The sequence below is a fragment of the Symphodus melops genome (assembly GCF_947650265.1).
Source record: "Symphodus melops genome assembly, chromosome: 22".
Taxonomy (NCBI): Eukaryota; Metazoa; Chordata; class Actinopteri; order Labriformes; family Labridae; genus Symphodus; species Symphodus melops.
In genome coordinates this window covers 10,454,452-10,481,815 of record NC_136712.1, presented here as the reverse complement: position 1 = coordinate 10,481,815, position 27,364 = coordinate 10,454,452, and the positions used below count along the sequence as shown (strand labels likewise).

At 39.4% G+C, this 27,364-nt stretch overlaps 1 protein-coding gene across 3 annotated transcripts; it reads left to right on the top strand.

Moving 5' to 3' along the window:
* The first annotated feature begins 1,447 nt into the window (after positions 1-1,447).
* lrrc17 (leucine rich repeat containing 17) lies at positions 1,448-26,481 on the top strand. Of its 3 annotated transcripts, none has more exons than XM_079335815.1 (5): positions 1,448-1,813; positions 11,338-11,712; positions 13,514-14,015; positions 21,374-21,529; positions 25,546-26,481. In XM_079335815.1, the coding sequence occupies exons 2-5, from the start codon at positions 11,434-11,436 to the stop codon at positions 25,986-25,988; spliced, it is 1,380 nt and encodes a 459-aa protein (XP_079191941.1). In that variant the 5' UTR covers positions 1,448-1,813; positions 11,338-11,433; the 3' UTR covers positions 25,989-26,481. The 3 variants fall into 3 exon arrangements, with proteins under 3 accessions (XP_079191941.1, XP_079191942.1, XP_079191943.1); XM_079335816.1 differs by lacking the exon at positions 1,448-1,813 and adding an exon at positions 10,650-10,728; XM_079335817.1 differs by lacking the exon at positions 1,448-1,813 and adding an exon at positions 10,953-10,976.
* Positions 26,482-27,364: the final 883 nt, after the last annotated feature.

Sequence of the window (27,364 nt, the reverse complement as noted above, 5' to 3'; positions counted from 1 at the left end):
TTTTCGCATTTACAGCAGCTTATAGTGCTCAAAGTGACAAAAATACAGTGGCGACCCATTACTGCTATAGCTACATAGCTTTAAGGTCCTGTGAGTCATAAGGGAAGGATGAGGTGATCGTTTGTTCTCAAGGTCTGTGCCCAGAGTCCCATCGAATATCTATAGACCACTCATATGTCCCAGTTTTGAACAGTCACTTTTACCAAATGAAATTGGCTGCTGAAAAAGTAAACCATGCAGCACTGATTTCCATGTCTGTCAATCGACCATGCTGTGACTATAGCAGGTCAGCGATCTTAGCCTATATAAATACAATTCTTGTGTACTGTCTTTAAGGATTTGTCTTTACTGACTAACCCTTATCCTGTTTTTTCAATTTTCCAAATCCAACAGTTTTGTTTGGTTTTGGAATAGCCTACATGAGTTTTCATCTGCTGATACACTTTCCATGTTGAAGAGTGGACTGATGAAAAATCCAATTGTACCATGAGCTCATACATGTGGGTGTGTGGTAACATTAAAGTGTCTGTATTTGGAGGTTTGTAAAGTATGGTCAGGAAAGGACTAATCATTTTGAGAAACGGTTTCATTTCCTTGAAATAAGTAGCTTATGTATGCTCATCATGGTCTGAGGAGTCTATTTTTGTTTACAAGAAAATTATAGACTCTGAAAAATACTTAAGGATTTCACTTTTGGGCCCTATATTGGAAAACAGGTGACAATCATTGTAGGACAAATGTGAAAAACAACAACTTTCATAAATTCAATCGAGGCTTATGGGAACTTGAGAGGTATATTTTAGTATTATCATAAAAGTTGATCCTCTGTGCGTTACCTTGGAGACAGGCAGGTTGCTTTAAAAAAGAAGAGCAGATTTAAACACTGTGTTAGTTGGTATACAACCTCTTTCACAATTGTAAAGAAATGCACACCAGATGGTGTTTTGCACAAAATCTTAAGAAACCTCAAGTGTTGCACGAAACATGATTAGTAACACTGTTCAAGTCCTATATATTATTGGGACTTGACCAGCACGGCGAAACAGGAAAAAAGAGATCCTCCACTGGAAATGTGATCAAAGGCAAACATTGGTTGTGGACTCAGGCTGTTTTTGAACAAACCTGATATTTATGTTTAAAGCAACTCAATTTTGTTGGGAGTATAATACAGTGTTTGCAGTGGCTGGTGAGTTTTGGTCCTTTGGCATCCAGATGTCCATTTTTTTTTCTCTCTGTCTCAGTTTGTTAGCTCAGTAAGCAGCAAATCCTGGAGGAAGTCCACCGGTTCAATAAAGGGGACCAGTGCAGGGTTACAGCCCTCCTACACATGTGTGAATGTATGTGTGTGTACTTCTAAAGCAGACTCAGCAGCCTCTTGGCTCCTTTGAGAATCAGCATTACTTTGCTCTCGGTCTCTCTCTCCCTTCACATGCTGTCGATCCAACTGAGTGGGAGAAAAAAGAGAGGGAGTGCGTGAGACAGGGAAAAGGGTAGCTTGTATAAAACAGCAGTCAATCACTCAGCCCCATCAGCAAAGAGAGAGAGGGAGAGAAAGAGAGAGAGAGAGAGAGAGAGAGAGAGAGAGAGAGAGAGAGAGCGAGCAGGCGAGTGAGTGAGTAAGAGAGAGAGAGACCCTGGAGGAGCAGCCAGTTGTTCGTCCCTCACTCCAGGCTCTGAGTTTATAGGCAGCCAGGCTGATTTTCTTGGCTTAGACACAGCGCTCATGACAGGATTAGGAGCCGGAGACGTGGGACCAACCGGTGATCTGCAGGTCCTTGTGGACGAGCCAGAGCCAGATTCTCCTCCTGCACAGGTAGGACTTTGTCCTTAAAACAGTACAAAGTGACAAAAAGTGTAACAAATCTATAGGGCAAAAAGCAGCAGCAAAACCAATACACACCCTAGTGCAATACTCAGGGAATACTTTTGGCAAGTTTTTTTTGGCATGATCATTTTCTTGGTGATTAAATCTGCCTCAAGGCTAGAAAAAGTCGACACTTATTCTGATCTTGATGTGAATTTTTTATTCAGTTACAGAATATGTAATAATTCCATCAAAGGATTAACTGACTTCCTCATTTTCTTATTCCATTGTCCCATAGACATGATGACAGGCAATGCTCCAATGATAGTAGACAAAGAATGAATACAAGTAGATCATGTTGAGAGCTGACTTAGTGCTAAATTAAGGAGAAACTTAAGCAAATACTTAAAAAAAACAACCCATGAATGAATGTTTTTAGTTTCAGATATTCATGCACCATACAATTTTAAGATCTCTTGCACAGCTGAGGAAATTGGAAACATGTGAAGATATGAATGGACAAAGCCAAGCTACAAAGATTATAGCCTGCATAACAAACATATTGCACATATATTAAATCATCACATTTCTCTGATACACAGTATTTGTTTAAACGTGTGATAATGTATTATTCTTATTAAGACACTAAAGTTGCATTTTGCTTAAGCTCCGAAGAATTGCTCTTACTTGGAGTTGAGGTCTTGAAAGGAAGGGCATTGCACTCTTGATCTCAATTTCCTCTCAGTGGAAGATAAGTCCTGCAGCAAAGAAAGCATTCAATATTAGATTCTTCCTGGTTGCTATTGTTATGTAACTGGCTGGTGGTCCTATCCACTATAATTTAGAGGCATTCAGTTCTCAGTGCTATTAACCACTTAATCAGAATGAGGGGTAAATTGACTCACTTGGACCCTATTTACTGTAAGAAAATGGTTAGTCATCTGCAAAATGACTCATTTTCATTGAATACATGGCCCATTCTGGTACAAAAGGGGGAAAAAAAGATACAGGGTGTATGCTTTGATTCAGAAGATTAGTCCAATAAAAATTTTGGCTGACATGCCTAAAATCTCAGTGTGACTTAAAAAAAAGCAAGAAGTGGTGGAGAGCATATTGTGCAATTTTAATGTGTACCCTTGCAGGTTTCTCAAACACCAGTGTGAGTTGTGTGTGTGTGTGAGAGTTCAGATGAACATGTTTGGGGTTACATGCCCCTGTGGAAGTTTCAGTAAAATTCCAGACTCATGCAGCGCAGAGTGGAGCAGCGTGTGGTTTCACTGGAATCCTACAGTCAGGAGAAAAGGAGGAAAATAAAAGCTTGATTTGCAAGATTGGTCTTATTACAAAGTGAGGGAATGCTTTTTACCTAACTGTCTGCTGTTTCAGCTTGCAGCACTTTACTCTTTGGAGTAAGAAAGGAAGGAGAATATGGCTGGATGTGTGTAGAGGCAGATGTCTCTGGAACCAGTACAAAGCAATAAGCATAGCTTATGAAGACAGTGTGCATTTTTTTGTGTGTCTAGTGTGAGCTCTGTTAAATATCTTATGACATCTCAGTTAATTAACTGCCCTGGTCTAATGGTGCAGTTATCAAAACATTCAAGATCTGCATTTGGAAACAAAAAAAGAATGAAAGCCAAGATAAAAGCTGGATTAATAAATTGCTTCCCAAATTCAAAGTTTTTTGCCTTAGATTTATAGACCTGACATAATTCAGCTCTATACACGATCCCCTGCTTTGTGTTTTATGACGAGTGTTTCATAGTTATCAGTTATCTGAACATGATTAAACACAGCCAAGAGACAGAGGGAGAACACACTGATGCCTGCATAACATCAGCTGAAATCTCAAAGCTGTCATAGAGATGTGCATTAGATGATGACCTTGTCTTTTTTAAGGGTTGTAGATGCTTTTCTTATATTCTTGTTTGTTTGGACTCCAGAGAGTATCAGAAAGTGTATTTCCCAAATGAGGAACACACACACAAGCCTGAAATTTGGCTTCTTTCCATCAGGAATTTGTTTTTTGAGTGCATTGCATTTGAACTTTTTTGAAAGTGTCACTGTCTCCAAAGTCTTTTTCCCCTCTCGCCTCCTCTTTCCTGCAGAAATGAATGTGTCTGGTTTCAATTAGGCTCTCAGGGATGTGTGAGGGTTCTCTCTTTTCTGCTTACTCCCTCTGTATACACAGTATACAGTATGTCAGACTGTGTCATTTTATCATCCTCTCCTTTGGGGTTCAGGGCTTAAAGTAGCCCTTTCTGTTCTTAAAAACTTCCTTCTGTCCTTTGCTTGCGGAATAAAAAGCCTTCACCTTTGAGCTAAAACATTGTTCTTGTCCTCAAACTCTCCTATACTGTAATTGACTGGATGGTTTGTAGCTGAATGTTTTACATTTTTCAGTAGGTAACTAAGGAGAAAGGGTAGATTCTTGTTATGTTCTTTTTTTCTTTGCAACCGAGCTTGTTCTCACTTTCTCTCTGAAACACAGTGGCTCTTGTGTTTCTGTCTGTTTCCTCTGGAGGTCTGAACTCCTTCCATCCTCCAGTGGCGTGGCCAGTGTTATTGGAGCATGGAAGCAGCCAATGCAGGCTCAAGACTTTTTGACTAAAAAGCTGTGACATTCTCAGAGTTCTCAGATGTGCAGCTAGATAAGATTTTGCATTTTCTTTTTTTTTAATGAATTATGTAGGTTATCAAGCTTTCCAAATATTCTGAAGCTTCAGAGCTAGCTAGCTGTGACAATAGCAATCATTTGGAGACACTTGGTGAACACAATATGAGTGATTCAACCAAAACTGAAATACCAAAACAACGTACTAAAAGCCTCCCAACTGCCCCTAAACACCAAGGTAAATGCAAGAGTTGGTTCTTTCAGTTCACAGCGTTCAAGTTAGGTCTTCCACTTTTTGCACAGCCTGCATGAAATATTGATTAGTCAGTCAGGAGCACATGTGTTTTAGCCTGATTATGCAATGTTCTTGCAGTGCTGGGAAAAAAAATACTGGGAGGTCATTTGTGGTTTAGGAGTCATATCTAGACCAGTCATAACAATTTGAAGAAACGTTTATCTTAATGACTGGCATCTTGACAAATCCGAAAAGGGATCATGTATTTTGACCCAAAAATGTAATTCAAGAAGGTTTACTGTATTGTTTATGAGTGCCGTTGGCTGTTTCCCCAGTTATGTTTTCCTGGCTTGACATAAAACCAGAAGTGTAACCTGAAACCCATCCAAAAATAAAAATAAAACCAATGGAATTCCCCTGTAGTTGACAAATCATTGTGTTTTCAGTCACATTAAGCCTTTGACGTTAATCTTGTCTCAAGGTCTTCTCTCTCCTGTCTTTTACTTTGCTTTCTTTTCAGTGTGAACACATGCTGCCTCCATCTGTATTTCTCTTACCTTCAGTCAGTGTTTCCTTTCTCACACCCTCTTCCTGATGTCGGTGGCTTGTTATGGTCTAAGAAGCCAACCTGTCTTTGCCTCCTTTGGTCTGCTGAGACCAAATGGCCCATCTGAACCCCTAGGCAGTTCAGAAAACATTTAGCTGTGGATAGTTGAATATGTGCTGTACTTGAGTCCAAGACAAAATTTCCTAAGGTTCCCCTGTTGTCTTTACATGTGTGAATGTAAGATATATATCCCTAGAATCACTATTCCAGTTGAAGAGCCTAATTGTCACGCATCATGTCGACTTGTGAGTGTGCCCAGGTGCACTTTTTCCAATACATTTGCACCTTGACTTTGCTCATTTGGACGAGAAATGTAACTTTCTTTCACCAAGCCATGTCACCAGTGAAGTCCTGCCAAACCACCTGGCTAAACCCTTCTTTTCAATTGGCTACAAAAACACCACCATGAATAATGTATGCAATAGATGTGTGCTTCAACTGAATCTTTAACATACAGGATATTGCTTGAACTTGAAGCATGTCTTATGAATAACAGCAATCAGAAAATAGTTTGACAATGAAAACGAGTTGCTTTAACTTCTAAATAAAGACATATTAAAACTGGCACAGCAGGGAGACACATGTGGTTCATCTGAAGATGAGTTAAGTTTTAAGTCCCCACTGCCTGCACACACAAATTCTAACCAGCGATACAAACACCACAGACATTTATTCAGTAGTTTGTTTTGATTCAGAGCACACTTGTGCTCAGGATTTGTTGTCCCTTTCTTGTCCAATAGACTGACTCTGTAAATTGTTTTGTGTTGAAAGAACTTTACAAAGATTTAATGCAAATGACTCAGCAGTGTGTCATTGTTTCTGAAATAGCTGAGCAAATGGAAAAACCATTAAGAGTCCCACCAGTGCCAATTGGTAACTGAATATCTATCACAACTGATGACAAAGTCATACCTTCACTATTCATCTGAAGCGTTTACTGGCAGTCCAGTCTGACTGTGGTCTCCCAGTGAAATCCACCTAATGTGTTTAAAATGTGAAAGGACTGAAAACTGAGCCAAAATGTCAACAAACAAAACACATCTAATAACTAACACCCAATATAACCAACTAACAATGTACTGTTAACAGAGTAACCCAGAGGCATTTAAACAACTCTCTTGTTAGCATACAGGGCCTTGTGTAAACTTTAAAAATGATAAAACTGTCAGCCAAATATGGCACTACATAAAGTGCTGAAGACTGAAATATACAGAACTAACTCACTTTTCAGTCTGGGGGCTGTTTCCTTTGGATTTCAGAAAAAAAAGTAGTATTTGTTTAAAAAAGACATCTTACCCAAGTATTTGAGGAAAAACCTTACGTTAGCTAAAGCCCAGATGGTGAAAAAGACATACTGTAAGTAAGGCATTTCAACAAGTAGGTTTGAAGTAGCCCACAATACCAGTGGCTTGTCTTCGTAGTGCTTTGTATTTCAAGCTTGATGATAACTTGTGCACACAATGCTAATGCTGACAAGGTTGGTGTGCTGTCCTAATGTTTGCGTTGTTCATCTCCTTCACATACTGTCTTAGCATTCTACTATTGGATATAAAAAAAGTAGTGATCTGTGCTTTTTTTGACCATGCTAACACCAGAGCTGTCCAGTCTCATGCACTGCTTATGCTGGTCCATCATGAACAATGTGTAAAACTGCAGGAATCTGGAAATTAAGTTAAAAAGTAACTAGGAGGGAGAGAGGGGCTGCCTGCCTGAATAATGACAGAATGAGACGAAACAACGACACCACAACATCTTAGATTACTTGGACATTCTTTCTAGTCACTCAAGTTGCACTTGTTTGTCAGCAGTTTATGAATGAATATGAATGGGATTAGTTATTCTGAAGGCCACTTTACCTAGTGTGACATGCAGCGTAAGAGCACTTTGAGTAGTCAAAAGACTAGAAACGCACCATACAAGCTCAAGTCAATTTACCATTTACATTGTCCTGTGCTAAAAAGCTTCTGATCCCCCAAACATGCATTTTTCCCCATGGTGCAAAACTAGACATATTTAGTTTCCACATCATACCAACTGAATAACTTTTTATCTTGATCAGAAGCCTACAGAACAAAGTGTTAGCAAGAAATTGTCTAAGTGTTGGAGAAGAAACTGTCAGAAAACCTAAAGGCTTTCTGCTGGACGGGGACAAGCAGAGGGAGTTAAATTCTTTGGAGAAGCACAGACTGACCAGAGAGAGCTTTGGGTTTGGAGTAAAACTAGCCTGGAAGTTAATTCAGGCTGGTATGGACATAAGGTGAACCGCAGGGATGGGCCTTGCCTGAGTGGGCTTGTTATGGTCACAGCTGGTATGCGTCTTGGATGCTGCTGTCTAACCGTGGCTGGACTTTTCTAAGAAGGTCCGGCCTCTTCCTTCTGAACAGCTGTGATGTGGAAAAGGTTTGGGGACAATTAATTATTAACAGAAGGGGATTAAAAAAGGAAAGTGGAGAGAAAAGGTCATGAACATAAGGCATGTTTTCAGGCTGGTATATTTGCAGGACAATGTATTGATGTAGCTAAGGCATTTCTACATTTTCAAATCAACTACATTGAGTTACTGGTATTAGATTGCATACATTTTTTTCTTTTTTACAATTAAATGTACTCAATTACTGAGTAATCTCACTGGGTTTTAAAAAATATATATATATTAGGATGTACAGATTGAGGGACTCAACCCCTTTTTTTTAAATCCAGCAAATGTTTGGTTTGCAAAGACATGCACTGAGCACATTTGGTAGACTGGTATCCTACCATTACACCTAGAAATATATAACATAGGAATTCAAAGACACTGTTCAGTTATTTGGGTTTAAGGAAATACAATAAAAGGTATTTGTTTGCAGTTTATGTTAATGCTAAAAACAAATTGATGAATAAATAAACAAATTAGACGATAGACAGATAGATAGACAGACAGATAGACAGACAGATAGACAGACAGACAGACAGACAGACAGACAGACAGACAGACATAGATAGATAGATAGATAGATAGATAGATAGATAGATAGATAGATAGATAGATAGATAGATAGATAGATAGATAGATAGATAGATAGATAGATAGATAGATAGATAGATAGATAGATAGATAAAAAATTCAAGGATCTGGTTTTTGATGACTAATTGTTTTTGGATGATACTGAACTATGCTAGTTCAGAACTATTTCAGCCGATCCTATGAATCTTGTAATGTTAGTACCATGCTGTGCACTGAGCTGCACAGATCCACTGGTACAGCTGGATCTTAGTTCTGTATATAAACAACCTGTACCAGACCAAATGACTTCACCTGAAAGCTGTTATACAGAGAGGATGTGTCTGGGTCCACTCAAGACCCCTCTCCATGCTTTCCCCATCATTAGAGTCTCTGGTGTTTGCAGTGGCACAAGTCTCGCCTTGTGTTGAGGCAGGTCTTTCATCTGGGCAATCATGTAACACATACAGAAGAACATTGTTACTGTTGATGTACAGACAGAAGGACTGACAGCTAGTGGTTTAAAAGATCCAATTTATCCAGTTCCTGGTTCCAGTTCGAGTTATTGTGAGAGACGACTGGAGTTAAGGAAATCTAACCTCCATGTTTGCCTCGTTTAAGACGATTGATAGTTGGACAGTTGAGTAGCTCCAAATGAACTGTAGCGAACGTCCCGTTATACATTCTCAGCTGTTTCTGTCTGTAGCTAGCTAACATGCCCAGCCTGTGATTCACAATGGAATTGCCCCAAATGCATTGACGGGCTTGTTCCACTGCGGGAGACACTGGAATACTGTGAGGGGGGTTGCGGTTTGGCACAGTTGGACTTTGTCAGCAATGTGTGTGGGTGTGTGTATGTATGCACACACAGGGATCCATGGCTAACTTTAAAATCAGAAAACTAGAAAACATACACATTAACCCACTCTACAATTGACTTATTCAGCACACATTGAGATGTAAACAAGTGGCAGAAGAAGATACAATAGACATCATGATAAGGCTTTATATACGGTTTTGTCTAGACTTTAAGTATCCATATTGGTGGCAGAAGATCGCTCCAAACTTTGGCAGTACAAATGACAAGACATTACGGCTTCAAAGAGAAGAGAAAAAAAGACAACGAGGGTGTAAGTCAAACAGCTGTCACGTTGCGGATTCATAATAGTGGTTGTGCCAAGAGTTTGATCCCTGGTTTAATTAGCTTAGCTGGTTCAGATAGAACCAATTCAGACAAAGCAAACACAGATCTAAGACTTTTTTTTTTTTTGCAATATATGGATGTGCATGAATATGTAATGACAATTTGCATTTTACAATGGATTCAAGATACTAAAAAAAAAGAGGGAAAAAGCACATTAAAAAGAGATAAAAGGCAGGAAGGAAGCAAGGTTAACATCTAAGCCTGTTATGTTAAAGGTTCTAAACATGCATGGGGGGGTTTCCCTGAGAGAAAACACTTCTTCATTACAACCACATTTTAACCCAAAACACGTTAACACGTAACAAATGTCTCTCTTTTTTTCCCGTTCCAGCCCCTTTTCCTGTTTCCTCTACCCACTCACCCTTGCAATACGTCCCCACTAATTTTTCCAGCATGTGCAGTGTAACCACTGTAGATGTCAACGTGTCCTCATGCTACTATTACAAATTCCTTTACATGATTTCATTTTTTACCAAAATGATTTAGATTCTCTTTTTGTGTGGACTGTTGATAATCCAGTTACTGTATTGTCTTTGTTGATGTATATGGCCAAGAGGGTATCGCTTGAACCCATCGAGTTAAATGCGGACATAGCTTCAGAGATGTCGCCAGTTGGTTTCTGAAGAGGGATTCCGGAATTTAACCAGATAGCATATTTAAAATGCCATATGCATAAATCTGAGCCTTAATATGATGAAAATTGATGAATAATAAACATATTCAAGAAATAAAAGGAAGATGAGCTATTAAGACCAAAACATTTATTTATTGAAACAGGCTGTCAACATGTTTATTTCTGTTTGGGGTATCCTGGCCTCTTTGAGCAGGCCTCAAGTGGATACTCTAGGAAGTGCACTTATTTGCATTTCTCAAGGATTTCTACTGCTAGCTGCAACCTTTGTGTTTTAACCTGTTTTTAATTTTTTAAACAAAAGAGAGTCGTTGTTGAATGTAATGCAATAACAGACAAGGAAACAAGCCTTATACTTCCTCACCTCACCTGAGAAAGAAAACCCAAAGAGGCTATATTGTGGATTAATGCTTTCAAACACCCCAGAGTCACTTGAGGGGAAAAAGAAAAACAGATTTCTCCCGAACCGTCCCAAACAATACTGTGTGTGTGTGTGAGGGCTCTCTCTACAACTGAGGCTGATGAAGGAATCAACTCAGAGCAGAGGCAGGTGTGTTTGTGTCTGATTGGCCTTGATTAAGACCAGGTGTGGGGAGTTTATATATACTCTTGGACTTCAGCGCTCCGTACTCATTATCTCACCTTCAGAGGTAGTGAGAGGATCTCCCTGTGTTTTCTCTTGTTGTCTGTGTGCATAAGCAAGAAAAAAGAACTTGTATTTGTTTTCAATTGCTTGTCTCTCATTGAATAACTTAGGGTACTGGGCTGTTTTGTCGCTATAACAGCAACTATACAAGGGCTTTAGTTAATGCTTTATGAGGGTCGATATCTGCGGTTGTCAGGTGATGTTAACTGGTTCTTTTGATGAATGAACAAGCCTGCTGCAGCTCAACAGAATGTGAGACTATGGCTTGGATGAAAACTATAAACTGAAAACAAAGGAGCATTGTCATTTGTTACATGTCCATTTACAAAAATGAAAACATTTGTGCATGTTGGAATATCTGCACCGGTACAGAAATATTTCTCATAGGCCCATATCAGTCGGTAGTCATTAATCTTACATCAGCCTTTACTCAGACACAGATACATGCTGTTATATTATAAAGTGGAAATGGTTAAATAAGAAAATAGCAAATGTTCTACTAAACATTCAAAAACAACATGATACTAGCAACTGTTTGCTAAATGGCTTTATTGTGAGTCCATTTATGTGAACCTAACCTTCTTTCCCCTGCTTTTTCTCTTTTCACACACAGCTGTGACCAGCCTCGCGTCCTGTCACACCAAACTTCTGACAGCTGTCTTCCAAGGTCGACCTTATTTCTGAGAGGCCTCCCCTTTCCTCTCCCATTATGCGTCTCTTCACCACCTTCCTGCTGATGCTGCTGCTTTTCCTCCGGTCAGCCGAGCCCCGGAGAGGCCCTCGGTCAGGGGCCATGGAGCGGGGCTCCCTCGGACATGTACGGGGCCGAGGCAGGGCTGGAGTGATGAGACGGCAGACTCAGGAGTGTAAAGAGTACATCGAGGCTGGAGAGAAGTACCTGGACTGTCAGGACCGGCAGCTGACTACTGTGATGCAGGACTGGCCTCGAGATATTCAACATCTGCTGTTGGCGAGAAACAAGATTCAGGTACATCCTGACTTCTTTTGAAATGTCAGATACAGATTTGTGGAACAAATGCATCAATTTCCTAAAAATTTATACTCAAGCTTATACTTTGACCGTAAACCCGTCCAGCTTGTTAATAGGCTGAGCATCTGTGCACCATTTATTTGGACCCAGATCAAAGACACATTTTTCTGCGATGTGTGTAGAAAAGGTTTTTCCATGTTGGAGACAGCCCACAGGATGTTTGTGTGTCACAGGTGTTGAGAGAAACAAAACATTTGAAGCCTTGCCAGTGAGGCTATATGTAATAGGAGACTAACAAGATGTAAACACTGATTTAAAATGGTGAAAAAAAGTGTGCAATTACACTTTATTTTTGCCCCATTTGACTTCAAAGAGCTGACCTGTTGACTAAATAGGTGGTGAGGTGAACCTAAGTTTAGTTTGAGGTGCATTTTTGTCACTGCTGAATAATGTTATTTATATAGTATACTGTATATATGCGAAATGTAATTCTTGTAGTTACAGATGCATAAAGAACTAAAATTTTGATGCATTGGTTCCTATTCATATTTTAGTTTGTATTCCACACAATGGGCCTCATTCACAAAAAGTGCATAAGCACAAATCTGTTCTTAAAATGTCCATCAGAAAATGTTCCGCACAAATCTGAGATTCATCAACATATTTTTACTTCAGTGTAATTATACTCTGCCAACACAGTTAGAGCGGTCCGTGTGCGAAGTATAATTCATACCTAGAACTTCCCTTGTACCATTCTCTTACACACAAATGAAGAAGGACCTGCTTTTTTTTAACTAAATACACAACATATTAATATTGCATTCAGTAACACACACATACATGTTAATAGACAAGACTTAAACATCAGTTTACTAATTGCATTGACTAAATGCATTAAATAACTATAAAATGCATGCCTTTTCATCCTTATTATGAACTAAAATCTTAAAGTACTTAAATTAAAGTGTTTAAAATCAAGAATTTAACTATGTACATATTGAAATGTAATGGTTTTTGACTTTCATTTCGTGTTTGCCCACTCCCACTAATAGTGCCTCAAATATCACATCTGTCACCAAAACCAGCTGATTATTTGGAGCCTGTTAAGGGCATGCAGGGAACTTTATTGGACATATGTCCAAGAAGGTGTAGAGATCCATCCTTGCTGAAAAAAAATGGCAGCCCGTGCATTTAGAAGAACACGCATCAGAACGTAAAAAGATGTTTGATGAGTGTGATGAATGACTTATCAGCTGATTCCAACTGCCAAGGCATGTGCAGAATTGCTGCAACGATGTAATTCCCTGGAATGGCATCTAAGCCCCCAGACACACACAAGGTGGCGAGAACAAAATTGACTGGTACACACCATTCATATCTCTTACCACATGGCAGAGTGCATCAATTTTGCCGTGGAGTGCTATAAAAGCTCTACAATCAATTTAATTTGACACCAGTATCTGTGTTAGCCTCATATATCACTTCAAACTCTGTATTGGGTATCAGATATCAGCAGAGTCATTCATTGGTCCAATCTTAAACCATAACTATTACCCCATAAGCGACTCCAACAAACAGCAGTGGTGTGTTGCTTGCAGAGAGTGCTATGTTGGTCAAAGCTAGCAATATGTGTTTTTACATGGATAGTATGTCTAATATATTCCTTTAAGCACCAGTATGGGATGATACTTGGTATACTATAGGCCAATACGTCTGAGCAGGCAGTGTAACGAAGAAATATCTTTTGACAGCATGAGCATTTACATAAAAAAACTTACCATTGATGTCCCCCTTTTAGGTTTTGAGGGACAACATGTTCTCCCAGTTTACCCAGCTGAAGAGCCTGGACCTCCAACAGAATGACATCTCCATGGTGGAGGACGGAGCGTTCAGTGGCCTCTCCCAACTCACCACACTGCTGCTCCAACACAACGGACTTAAAACGGCCTCTGAGGAGCTCCTGCTCCCTCTGCCCCACCTTACCTACCTCCGCATCTACGACAACCCTTGGAGCTGCGACTGTTCATTGGACAGCCTGATCAGGACCCTGCAGGTGCCAAGCAACCGCAACCTGGGCAACTATGCCAAGTGTGCAGAGCCACTGTCGAAGATGAACCAGAAGTTGAAGAAGTTGAGTGTGGAGTCGTTGTGTGCGAATGACAACCAGGTGGATATCAGGCCAGCAGGGGGAGGAGGAGGGGGGCAACCGAGGCCTCCGCCAATCAAGCGGAAGCCGGAGGCGACGTCTATGTGCCACACCTACATGTTTCCCAAACCTCGGCTGGACTGTAGTAGGAAAGGTAGGACTCACAGGTTATGTGTCATTTTGCCATCATTTTAAAATGCAGAAATTAATTGTTACAAAAAAAACCTCACAAACTCAAAAGAACATAAAATGTGTTTAGATGTTAGGAGTACTCAGATCAGTGACCTAGGGTGACCACTTCTGATTGGCTGAGTGAGGATCACATGCTTCTCGACCTTAAAGAGGTGCACAAGGGTGGCCATATGTAATGTGTACGGACATTAACAAAAATAGTCACTTTTTCAATAAAGGGTTGAGACTGATCTCACAGGGAGAAGGAAAAGACACTTGGCTCCTCCGCGTTTCTTCAAACTCTCACCTTTTCCCCAAGAATTGCCACGCAGAAATACCAATTTGGGCTTCCATGCATGGAACACAACTTTCAAGCACACATCTTACTTTTTTTATTGTTTAAGGTTGGTGTTTAGGCGAGCTGGATTGTGGTGCGTTTGTGTTCATGTGTGGTCTCTTGTGATATAGCGCTTCTCCAATTTCTGCAAACTCTTGTATTGTCTTTGTAATTTGTGGCATTTTTTAACTTTCTGCAGATTTTCATTCTTCAGAAAGCAATAGAGCCCCCCAGCAGAGCAATCTGTAAGACTTTTCAGTTGAGTCTCTGAGTCAGCGTGGGAATAGTCAAAAAGTTGCAGAGAAGATGAAAACAGGCAGGATTTAATCAGTGTAAAAGTGTTTCCAACTTTGTTTCAATTCCTCCGCTTTCACATCTGGATCTTTGTGTAAAAATGCCACGATGAGGCCTCTATCATACAGGCTGTAACTTCTGCAGAGCTCCATAAAACTTTTGTTTCACTGTCGCTTTTCAAAGACAGACCAGAGGCAGTGAAGACAATTTGTCAAATTTGCAGACAAATCACTTTTTGTTGCTTTAATGTGGACTCTTTATTCTTCTTCTTGCTTCAGTCCATTTCCTGTCTCACCAGCAATCTTTATCGCTCTCCATTCTTCAAAGCATGAACACGACCCCTTTGACGCCCAAATACCATCTGCTGTCAACACACAGAACTGAAAGATGGTTTGTGTCTCTGTTTGAGGCCAGGAGAGCTCCCACATTTTAATGAGAAATTGAATGCATCTGTAAATGGAAAGCTTTTGCCATTCACAGAAGGCAATCTTTCATAGAGTCTCAATGAGCCAAAACCACACAATGCTGCATCTGTATTGTGTAAATGCTCAAAGATGCTTTTTTTGCACATTTTCCCTAACTTTTTTTTTTTTTTTTTTACTTTAAAACGACTTTTGAATCATTTCATTATCTGAACTACTTTAAGTGTTTTCCTTTTTCTCACAGATAGATTCTCCCCTTCATATACAGACATCTTTTTCTCTTTTTAATGCCTGGTTATAACTCCACATCCTGCCTCCTTCTAAATCGTGCCCCACCATGAAAGCGATACGTGATGTGTGAATTTTGCTTAATGTGCTACAGCTGTTGTGCATGATATCCAATACATGGTTTCTGCGCCTTTGATTTACAAGGACCCACATATAGTCGTCCTGTAAGCGGATAGCCGTAAAGGTTTGCAGTCTTTTCAATTGGTTGTTTTCTCTTGACTAAACTTCAGCGCTTGTGTTTTCATTTGCTGCATTGGTTTCATTAACTGTCAATCATTGTGGAATCTGATCACACGTACACTCTTCTGTTCAACAACCTTAAACTGTTGCAGATGCTGGTAGTGAAGTGCCCTCTGTGGCATTTCTAGGGATTCTTTTTTACCTGGGGGCTTTTTATTCAACTGGACAGTTTTACAAAATCAGTTGTCTTTATTGAGAATATAACCCAATTAAATTGGACAACGTCCATTAGAAAAAAGACTTGAATGAGTTTTAAATGTAAGTTAAACAATTTTGGTGCATCAGCTTATCATGAAATATGCCTGTAAATACTACATTGCCTTTGCTGTGTCTCTTCCCCTATTCCTTTCGCTTCCCGACATTTCCTGCTTCTCTTCAGCTGTCCTTTCAAATTTGCCAAACAATAGCTTATAAAATTACAATAATAAAAGCTGGTTTAATCGCAAAATGTTGTTTCCACAAACCTGTTAAGTAAACAGATGTCAGGAAAGTACACTAGCCAAAAGTTAACTGGGCTTAGTTCACAGTTTGTTTTGAGCTCACCCAAAATGTTCCTCTTGTTGTCTCTTTCCTCCTGTTTTCCCCTCCCCTATAAATGTCCTCCTCACTCTGGTTTGAAGACTGTTTCTCTGAGGTGAACCACAGCAGATTTCAGGCTCCACATCACTCTCCCTCTGACATACTGAGTGGTTAGAGTTACTATGGGAGCTTCTAAGACTGTGTTTCCCATAGATGGAACTTGGACTTGTTGTTCTTTGGTTATTTTGAAAGTTGCCTTCAATTAAACAATGTTTAAGCCTCACACTGGGCAATTTAGTTGCAAAAGCTTGTGTATTCATACTGCAGTCACATTGAAGCTGTCTTTTAGTCTCATACCTGTAATATTTGGAAATACTGGTTAGATTTAAAAAAAACCTATCAGACTACAGTTTGTATGGTCTGCAAACAATTACCTCATCTGAGAAGACTCACCGCCAGGTTTCACATTCCCAGAAATAGTTGTATCCAATATTTAGAATAAGCCATCTTTATGTGCCTTGTGGAGAAACATGGCCTCTAAAATATCAAAGTTTACAAGTCTGATGACACATTAGTTTAGTTTATAAGTTTAGTTGTCAGGGACTATGTACAAAAAGAACATTGATCTCACAGAGAAAAGACGCTTTGTGCCAGATTATAGCACTTTGCAAATTTCCATCTGCAGGTCAACACAGAATACATGTACGATACAGTAAAGCATATAAATTCACATCATATCATTCACATATTCTAAGACCTAAGACTCTACACATACACTACATTTAAAATAATGTTTGCATCATCAGAGTTAAAATAATGAATACTTAGTGGAAACACTTGCAGGAAAATAATAATTAATGTGTCCATGATTGTTTATTTACAATCCAGTTCTTGATGTTTCGTGAAAACAGATGAAAATCGGTTTATACTTTTGACTCATTGGGGGATATTGTTCCATTCTTTAATAACTTTGTACGAGAAGGAGAACTGACAGAATGCAGATCCTCTCTTGGGGGCTCTACACTCCCCCCTAGTGGTGGACCTTGTAGTCCTGCAGGTTGTTTCAGGGCAGAGCTGGACAACCTGCAGCGTACACAATTCCTTTTACTTTGCAGTCAAGTCTATAAGAGCAGTAATGTGATATTACAATACTAGCATAGAGAAAGGAACATTATCACAGAAAAAAAGTCACTTGTTAGCCTGAAAGTAATTTGTATATTGTTGTCTATTTATTTTATACTGTACATAAACTAGAACCATACCATTAACATATAAAATATATAGATATTGTGGCTTATACTGCACTAAATATATTCTGTAGACAATATGTTACATGAAAAAATCAGTTAGTTTTTGTAAACATTTCATGTTGCTCGGAAACCCACCTACAATGGGGTATTAGTTGTTCTGTAATAGCCTTCCTTTAAGAATGGGCACAAGGTCACACAGTCATTGGTTTCATATGTAGCATAAATCCTCCATCAGAACTGAGGGCCCTTTGAGCAGCAAATGGACTTGTGTGTGTGACTGGGAATCAGCCAGCTCTCCACACAAATAGTGCGTATCATATTAAGTCAGGCTCTCCCTGGATTACTTGGACCACAGACAGCAGGCAGCTTGTCAGGGAAACAATTAAATAAGATTCTTCCATCATGTCATTTAAACTGGATGCAGAGGTGGAGAGCATGAATGACAAAGAGGACAGTATCAAACATCACTCTCTTTTGACAGCAGGATTTAGCGGCAGCTCCTTCAGTCTCCAGTCTGTGAACTGTATGAAACAGAGCTGAGGGTTCACTTCTGGGGATCAGGGTTTCCCAAAGAATAATGACTTCATGTTGGGGTGAATAGGTCTCTGAAACACTGTGAGAAAGTTCCATGGGATACAACAAAACCCCAGTGAAAAGGATTTCTGGGATATTTCAGAGAGAGCTGGAAATCATTCTATTGTTTTTGGCCAAGATTTAGATACTAATTATTTGGATTTCAAAAGTTTAATGGAATTTGTTTTCATTTTGTAATGTCCAAAACAGTGTTGTCATGGTGATATGGCGAAAAAAGGTGTCCACACATGTACACAGACACATTCTGGATATTTTCCAAAGTCTTCTTCAGATCATATGGTGTAATCTTCTGCATGCAAATTATATATATATATATATATATATATATATATATATATATATATATATATATATATATATATATATATATATATATATATATATATATATATATATATATATATATATATAATGCTTTCTGTAGCCAGCTCTGAATGTTTTAGGATAGTAGTGAAATGACCCTTTAAAACAAACGTTGCATTGTGGGTAATTTACGCAACCTGTTTTGGGATAGACATGGTCAAGCAGCTAGTAAGGACACTTACTCTCAAACATAAGTTTTTACTTAAAAAAACTCTTAAATGGAAACAGACATTTCTGTCCTCTCAAGGTAAATCCTGCTCTACCTTTAAACCTTGAGATAAAATATGGGGTAAAGCAACTACATCGAATAAAACAAGTTAAAAAATTCAGAAGTTATTGTAACATCTAGTTCTGAAAAGAAAAAAAAGAGAAAAAAAATCAACAAATCAGTCGGCTTGTCAGACTCTGGGGCGGGGGTTCAGACCACAAGAATTTGCAGCCGTATGCAGATCTGACCCTCGAGTAATCATGTCAGCACTGTGACAAATTAACGACTTCCTTTCCCCCCCGTCCAAACAGCTTCTTATAAATACTGCACCATCAGCTCAATAGTTAAAGCTGCACAATTGAAATCTTTGTAGTATAATATTTCCTCATTTGCAAAAAGAATATTTGAAGACAATTTACAGAATATATGTTGAAGAAAAGAGAAAAAAAAAACAAGACTTTTAACACTAAGTGTACATAAGTCAACTGGAGTGTTAAGCCAGACCCTCTCAAGAAGGATATGTAAGTCCAGACTCCTTCTAAATCATGGAGGAAGCTTAACTCTGTCAATTCAAACTATGTAAATAATGTTGTGCTTATACATTACAGCTTACAAGTGTTTAAATAATGGCGCCTTTGTTAGATTTATCCTCAGACTAAATTTCTGAATAGACATTTACACTTAACACAAAGAAAAATAAAGAAAAATTTTTTATCATAAAGAGTCCAAATGATTAGTTATATGTGTTTAACTTATGGTGGAGTGATAGGCAACCTGCAGGCTTTTCTTCCCAGGTGGTAGAAAAGTACTTTTTGGGGGGGGGCAGTAAATTACAAGAGGGACAGATGTTCACATGAGTGATGAAGTAATGACTTCAGCAGATTTAGCAAAAACCAGATTCTGAATGAATGACTCTGGCTTTTCCTGACATGCGCTCTCTCTCTCTCTCTCTCTCTCTCTCTCTCTCTCTCTCTCTCTCTCTCTCTCTGCATGTTCCTCCATCCAGCAGTCCGCTCTGAGAAGGGCCACAGATGTTAAAGTAGAAAAAGGGCTATTGACTTTATCTTACATATTTGCTCCATTAAGGATCACAAGATACCCTAAAACCTCCTGATAAGAGTTTGACTTCCTGAACGCACATGTGGCTTCAGAGAGCAATGCTACATAGAGGGAGGGATGCAAAATTTAGCAAGTAAAGATCAAGATGATAACATGTGTATCCCCCCCCCAGAGATCCTACAGTACATCTTAGCCTTCTGTCACTGCTGCAAGGACATTGTGAGAGATTCTCCGTACTGTAAAACCCAACAGAGCACAGCTGCATCTCTCTCAGACGGAGAGCTTTGGTTGATTTGTTTTTGGCTCAGCATAGTCTGAAGTCTGATCTCTCTCATGGTGCACCTGGGAGTATGTGTTTTGAGTAAGAGCTTTTCCAGCTTTTTTCATCTGAAAATCTGCTTGGACAAAGTTGCAGACACATGAACACCAAAGGCATGATGGGAATCCCCATAGACCTCAGGTTCTAACTGAAGAGTGAGCTCCTTTGGAACCTAGGTAGGAGTCTGCAAAGTGCGTTTCTGAGGCATCACTGAACAATATTAATTACATATGCTGACTGCACTGGATACAGCTGTGTACATGCTTTTCTGTGCGTGTCTGCCATGATATTCCTTAGTGCATGGTGATTTACAGCACCATGTCTCCATGATAAAGCTAGCTGCAACATCTGTAGCAGTAAAATGTGTGCATAATGACAGCGCCATCTGCTCCATAAAAGTCTCCATAAGCACTCTAACGAGCACATTAGAAAGTCTATGTAAATAAATACCCGCAGGAGTCCACACACACACACATGCACAGTCTACAAAACAAAAGGTGATTTTGTATGAACATAAACAGTGTGTGATTATATCGCCGTCTCTAATCACTGCCCAAACATTCTCTTGTTTCCTGTCTATGCAGCCGTTCTGCAGACTGCTTTAAAAGCAATCACACACGATCATTTCGACGATACAGGATGGGATGCACAGGCCACCTAGTCAGTTCTAACAGAAGTAATTTATGACTGGAAAAGCAGATTCGATTTCAGATGAATGCAATGACAGTGACAGGGGTTGCGCACTGTATCTGTTGGAGTGAGAGAAACATGATTTTTACTTAGAGAAAGCTAAACTCAAAAGTAAAACGTTGACTATCAGACCTTGTATAGTTCATTTTTAAATCAGGTATCTAGATTCAGACTTTCCCCGCTCTGTGCCAGAATGTGTGGACAGTGACAAATCTCCATTTTAACTGTCCAAACTCTGCAGGAGTGATAAAGCCGTTATGAAACGTACCTCAGCGTGGGATTTGAACCTCCGGAGAGGATTTTATTATCAAAGTGGGAATATGTAGGAATCCCTGTTTCATACATTAGAACCATCAAACAGACTCTTTGACAGTGTTTCTAGCCACACATACTCATATTTCCCACCTTGTAAGAGAGTGAAAACACTCCCCTGGTGCTGACATGACATACTGTTGTACGTTGTATCACAGTAGACGCAATCTTGAAACGTTTAAACATTACTCATAACCCACACAACATCTTGAAAATATATTAAAATGCAGATACATTAGGTTTCCTGCGTTTTATGATTCCAGGAACTGAAGGTTGTATCCTGATTTCATTTTATTGTCACATCTGTGTAAATCCTGTAAACCTATAAACAGGAATCTTTCCCTATTTGTTGTGTTTTTAATCTTCACAAACCCCGCATGTTTTAGTCTCTTACTCATTTCCAGCACTGTGAAGAACTTATGTGTCTTGTGTTTCCTTCTTTGCAGATTTGAATAACATCCCGTCTGACCTGCCGTCCGACATAGTAAAGATGGATCTGTCCAGTAACAGCATCCAACATCTCAGGCCCAAACACTTCCTGCTGTCTAAAGACCTCAAGCTGCTCAACCTCAGCAGCAACAACCTGCAACGATTAGACACAGGTAATATAACAGCTCTGGCCTCCGAAACCTCACACATGTAAGCACATACAACTGGGCTTGTCCACACATTTCAAAAAAACTATTCTTCTCTGACTGTCTTACTTTTGCTTTAGTTTCAATACCAGTTAAGTCAGAGTGTTAAAACCATCCCAAATATCACACAAATGCACGGTTATTGCACATTTTGTCGTGAATTCTGAGCTTATCTGCTCTATCATTACCATCAGGCATCATGTGTGAAAAAAAACGTAGGTAAATTCTCACTTTCTTTCAAGTTGTGTGAAAGAAAGCACGGGTACACAGCGTGGACCGAATTCATTATGTAGAAACCCCAGAGGACGATGTCTGAAATAATTCACAAAGTCAGCAATGTTTTGAAAAGCTGATGTTGCCATCATGTTCTGATCTGATCTGATGTGCAGACACAGACTGGATTTGGGGTTCCTTCTGTATTATTCATTTTACATTTTCGAGTGTCCCTGTCTTTTGTAGTTAAGCATGCTCTGAGGTGCTGCTGTCAACAGACATGGCAGGCAACTGCTCAGGGCCCAAGGCCTGTAGGGGGCCCCCCAATGACTGACAAACTTTAAACCCCAGCATTGCCTCAAAAGGCGTACATTTTGCAATGACAGTAGGAAACAATGGGGCCCCATCTGACAGTACTTCCTCTCAATGCCATGCTCAGTGTCGCACGCATTATTGCTGTGAAAATAATAGTGGACACTGATTGGAGGGGCCTTCAATGAATGTTTGCCTTGGGCCAACAGACCCTAGAAGCACCCCTGAGCACGCTTCACACTCACCTAAAGCCATGCATGGGTTGAATTTAACCCTGGCAAATAATGAAACATTTAAGAAGGTAATCAAATTTATAGCTGTCACGACCTATCGAAGATCAATTAAATGTTTAAGGTCCTTCATCAGGGAAGATACGAGATAATTAAGTGCTCAAAAGATCAATGTCTGTTCTGATTACTAGCTCTGCCTCCGTGTTAGTGGAGCGCCATTAAAAAAGTGCACACTCATTACTCTCCAGGCTAATGGTGTCTGGGCTCGTTATTCCTTCCCAGGCGGGAAATCCTTAAAAAACCCCAGTTATTTTTCTTTCTTCATTACTCTGCAACACATGTAAACAATCTGCTGCAGCTCGCCTCAGCTGTGTCCAAGACTGCTTACAAACTGGAGAATAGATTCAGAGTTGTCTCTCAAAATCAGTGAGAGCCAAGTGCCATATGGTCACAATCATGGCTTCTGCTTCCAATCATGATCACATAGAGCATTAAAAAAAAAGAAAAAAAGTATAGAATCCGTTTCTTGAAGTTGTTTTAATGTTCTTTTTCCATGTGGATGAAAAGGAAACATAAAGGAAAAGGCAAGACAAAGGCTCTGGCACTGAAAGGCTTTTATTATTGGTTTTGGACAGTTTTGGTGCCAGACTGTTAGGATTTCCGCCTCACAAAATCCCTGAAATAGAACAGCAAATTTTGAATACTTTAGACTTTACTAAGGCTAATGACTTCAATCTTTTCACGATGTGTGGACCCCACCTTTCTGGAAAGGGGACAGCATGTCATTCTTAACACCCTTTATGCCACCCTGCACTGCATTGTCTTTTTTAACACCAATTGTGAAGCAAGAACTTTGCAGGAGACAGTCTTGTAAGAGAGGGACTTGTGCAACGATGAGATATGTAGCTATGGTGACGAGAGACTTTGAAAGTTGTTTATTTGTTATGGAGACTTGTTGCCAAGATCTTCCAAGAGCAGGGATAGCCCTGAGGGGGTAAATCCTGAATTTATCACCTCTGCTGAAAACAAAATGGGTCTTGTGTTTTTTTCTTAGTCCTTTGTTTGCTCATACCATTTTTAATATGTGCACAATAGAAGTGCGAAAATCAGTGACAGGAAGACAACAGTCATGGGAAAGAACAACTAGATAATGTTTGAACTAAAAACCAGCTGGCGGAACTGTTTTTATTTAAGCTTTAGTTTAGACACTTTGGGAAATCAATGTATTGGCTTTCATGCTTAGAGTTGGATAATATAAAAAGATGTCAATTTACTATTCCACACAATAAAGAATGAAGCTGCAGCTAATAAACAGTTAGCTAAGCAGAGCACAGAGTGCAAGACAGCCACCTTGACTGCACTGAACATAGTTCATAGTTACAGGGAAGAATGGAAAACATGTGCAGGATAGAGATAATGAAGAAATAAAAGAATGTTTCAGACGGGCTCCAAAAATGAGAAACACATAAAACACTTCTTAAACTTTCAAGTTTTGATTCGGACAATAGTTTTGCCAAAAAAAATGATTTAACAAAGACAGGCAGAAATGGCTCTGTTGACATCATCCTGAAGCATGACAAACCAAATAGTTATTTTCTTAAACATCTTGTGTCTGCTTACCTGCTCTTTTGGCCTGTCAAGGAGGAGATGTGTCATCAGTGTCACTCTGACCCTGAAGTGCAATCAATCTGACTGTATTGAAAATCTACAAATAATAGAAACTTTTTGCATATATTCCCACGACATTGTGTGTACATCACTCATGATATTTATACATAGAAAGCTATACTTCCTATGATTCCAAAAAAACATTTCAAGATCCAATCAACAAAGCAGCCACAATCTACTCACCTCCTCTCTTAACGTCTGAAGCTCAACTCTTCTTGTCAGAATCTGCTATCAAAAACGGTCCTGTGTCATTGACGAAGGGATTTGAAACACATTACACTCTGCCCTACATGATACAGATGTGTCGGTTGAAAAAAAGAAAATATATCAACGATTTTAAACAGTGTGTTCTGACAGTCAGGAAGGAAGGAGGTCATCTGACAAATCACCATCAAACTTTGCGTTCATTTTATGAATTAATTCTAGGACTACAAAAACTGAATTTCCCAAAGAATATAAGTTTCATTCTTTGCCTTGAAAATCCCAATAAATGTAGACCAGCCTGTGTTTCTTATCGCTAACGAGGGTTAACTATAGAAGAAGTAACTGAAGCAGTAGCAATAAGGGGAAGAGTAAGTCCCATGAGTTCAGAGATAAGACATAAGAAGGGAAGATACAACATCCTTTTTTTTACCCTCATCCTTCCTTACCTGTTGTCCCCTCTATCAGGGCAATCATCAGGGTTGAATGACGAGACTGCAGTTACTGGAAAAATAATCTCAATCATTCCTGTCTCTGTCTCACACGTGTCTTTATTGTCACTTTGTCTTCTTCTACCAGAAATGTACCACACATTTCTCTCCTCCTCCCTTCTCCTTCCCCTCCTCTCTTCCGCTTTGTAAAGATCAAAGCCAGTCTCAAGGCTAGTGGACAGCATGAAAACAGTCTCAGTAATGAAGCAGTGGAGACTGTCCCATTACACTGATTGTAATAATGTCTTCCTCCTCAAGTCACAGTCGAGTCATGTGCATGGAGCTGTATCAGAGACAGCTACAAACAGTTGTGCTTTAAGTAATAAAAATGAAGCTATGTCAGATCAACTGATCTACCCACATTTAAATGTTACATGTTTCATAGCAAATACTTTTATAAATTCTTATTGTTTGTGTTGACAAAGACAAAGAAAAACCTCACAGATCTCCTCAGCTCTGAGGGGCATTTTGGCTTCTTTCAGCTCGTTGTTTTGCTTTAAGAAAAAAGTCATACTGTTTTGACTCACTCTCACATTTTTCATCAGCATGGCAAAAACACAAATGAAACTCACTTTTTTTTCTTCTTGGATGTAAATAAGAGACTGCTAGCTTGTGAGGAAACAATGGCCCAATATTTAGACGTTTCTTTTAGTAGTTGGTCTAAATAAAAATAAAAAGAAACACTTGAGTGTTGCATTTAGTTTTGTCTAAGTGCAATACATGGTTGTCTGGTACAAGCATGCTAATGTCACTCAATATGCACTGATAATGCAATTAAATAAACAACACAAACAACCATAGAAGAATTATTTAGGTGTGATGGCATGAGTTACCACCTTATTCAGTTCTGTTTCTCTTCCTCTCCCAGCTGCTTTTGCAGGCCTGCTGTACCTTCGTGAACTCGACCTGTCCAACAACAGTCTCCAGTACTTCCAGTACGGTGTACTTGAGGACCTCTACTTTCTGAGGAAACTCACGCTAGACAACAACCCCTGGATCTGCGACTACAACATCCACTATCTGATCTACTGGCTCAAACACCACCCCGGCGTCTTCTACACTGGCCTGATCTGCTCGGAGCCGAAGGAGTTCAGGGGCTGGCGTGTCGAGGATTATGTCAAGACCTACAATGGGGAATGTCCTAAGGATAGACAAACTGGAGGAGTGGATTCGGGACAGGGGGGTCAAGGGGGGACAGACAATGAAGCTCAGGAGGTTGGGGGGGAAACGGGTGATGGGCAAGGTGGGCGTCTGCCTCAGCCGATAAAATTGAAGAAGCCAAACGGGATAGAAATCATCAGGCTGAGCTAAATATGAGGTAGATCCATGGACTGTTGAAAAGAGTTAGATTGAGATTGAGGTCTGTTGACGGGCTGAAGTATGGATTTTAAAAAAGATAGATTCAGAGATTTGATTTTTTTTTTTTTATATATATATTTGTTTGTAAATGTAACAATTTGGGCTTAAATAATTTGTGGTTGTCTTTTTAGTAGCTCTTTAGCAACAAATTAACTAATGGGGACAATTGTTAAAGGTTTTTTTATTTTCAATCTGATAATTCTTTGAAGTTAACCTTTCAGCCAAAGTAAGGTAGAAACCATTCAAACTTTTGTTCCCAATTCCAGTCTGTATCAGATCTTATAACTCCCTAAAAAGATGTCTCTTTGACGTTTCCACACACTAAAGGTGCTTTTTTCTCCTTCGTTTTATTATTAAACTCGTTTTTGGTCTTTTTATTTTGATTATTGTTTGACATTTGTCAACTTGTTTTCTGGAAATAAAATTGGGTTTATTTTTTCTGTAAGTGTGTTTTACTAAATTATGGACAGACATGTTGAAAGACACCATAAGCTCCGCAATATACAGGAACTATCAGCAATTGTACAATGACTCGGAGCTGAATCAGGCTGTGCCCAATGCCACTGAACTGGGAATCCGTCAAGTGAATGAAAACAGAAAACTATCAGTTACTTTACCAAATTATAGAAATGGTCTATCATCAGATCTTGACATTGACAGTGATGGAAACATCAAGTCAGTCAACACCTAGATTGAAACTACTTATAAGTAATAATTCTATAAAAAAACTTGTTGCACCCAACCAAATGTTTGTAACTAGGACAATTGTGGACAATTTTCACCTCCTGTCAAAAAGAGCTGTGTACTGGTGATCAAAGGTTAGTAGATAACAAAAGATGAATGTAAGGATTTTGTTTTGAAAGTCAGACGGAGCAGGATTTTCTTTCTGGGTGAACAACATTGAGGCTGATTAACTCTCAGTGTCAGACAAACATTGCAGCAGCTCCAACTAGTGATGTGTCTCGATGAGAGCCAGCTCCCGTCCATGAGACGTTTTTTTCTGCCCACGAGACAGAACACAGAATTTGCCACATGAAGCTTTCATATCAAGTCGGTTCCACAAACAACCTTTACAGACACATGAGACCTGTGAACCCAGCAGCTCAGTTGGAAGAAAAAAAACATGAGAGTACTTGCTTCTGACTGTCATTGGGTGGTTTGGTTCTGTAAATGCAACAAAAATGATTGGCTACAGCAATTTATTGCTAATTGTTGGTTATTGAACAATTAAACTGACCCACACAGCGGTCAATCTGGCTGAATTCTAAAAGTGGTCAAATGAAGAGTCATTTCTTGGTGAGCTGAACCAAATAATCTGGCTCACTGAA

Bases quoted from the DNA above. Each gene is read 5' to 3' on its own strand.
- lrrc17 (XM_079335815.1), top strand. From the start codon at position 11,434: ATGCGTCTCTTCACCACCTTCCTGCTGATGCTGCTGCTTTTCCTCCGG. The intron at 14,016-21,373 runs GTAGGACTCACA...CCTTCTTTGCAG, and splicing joins GCTGGACTGTAGTAGGAAAG to ATTTGAATAACATCCCGTCT. The intron at 21,530-25,545 runs GTAATATAACAG...TTCCTCTCCCAG, and splicing joins CCTGCAACGATTAGACACAG to CTGCTTTTGCAGGCCTGCTG.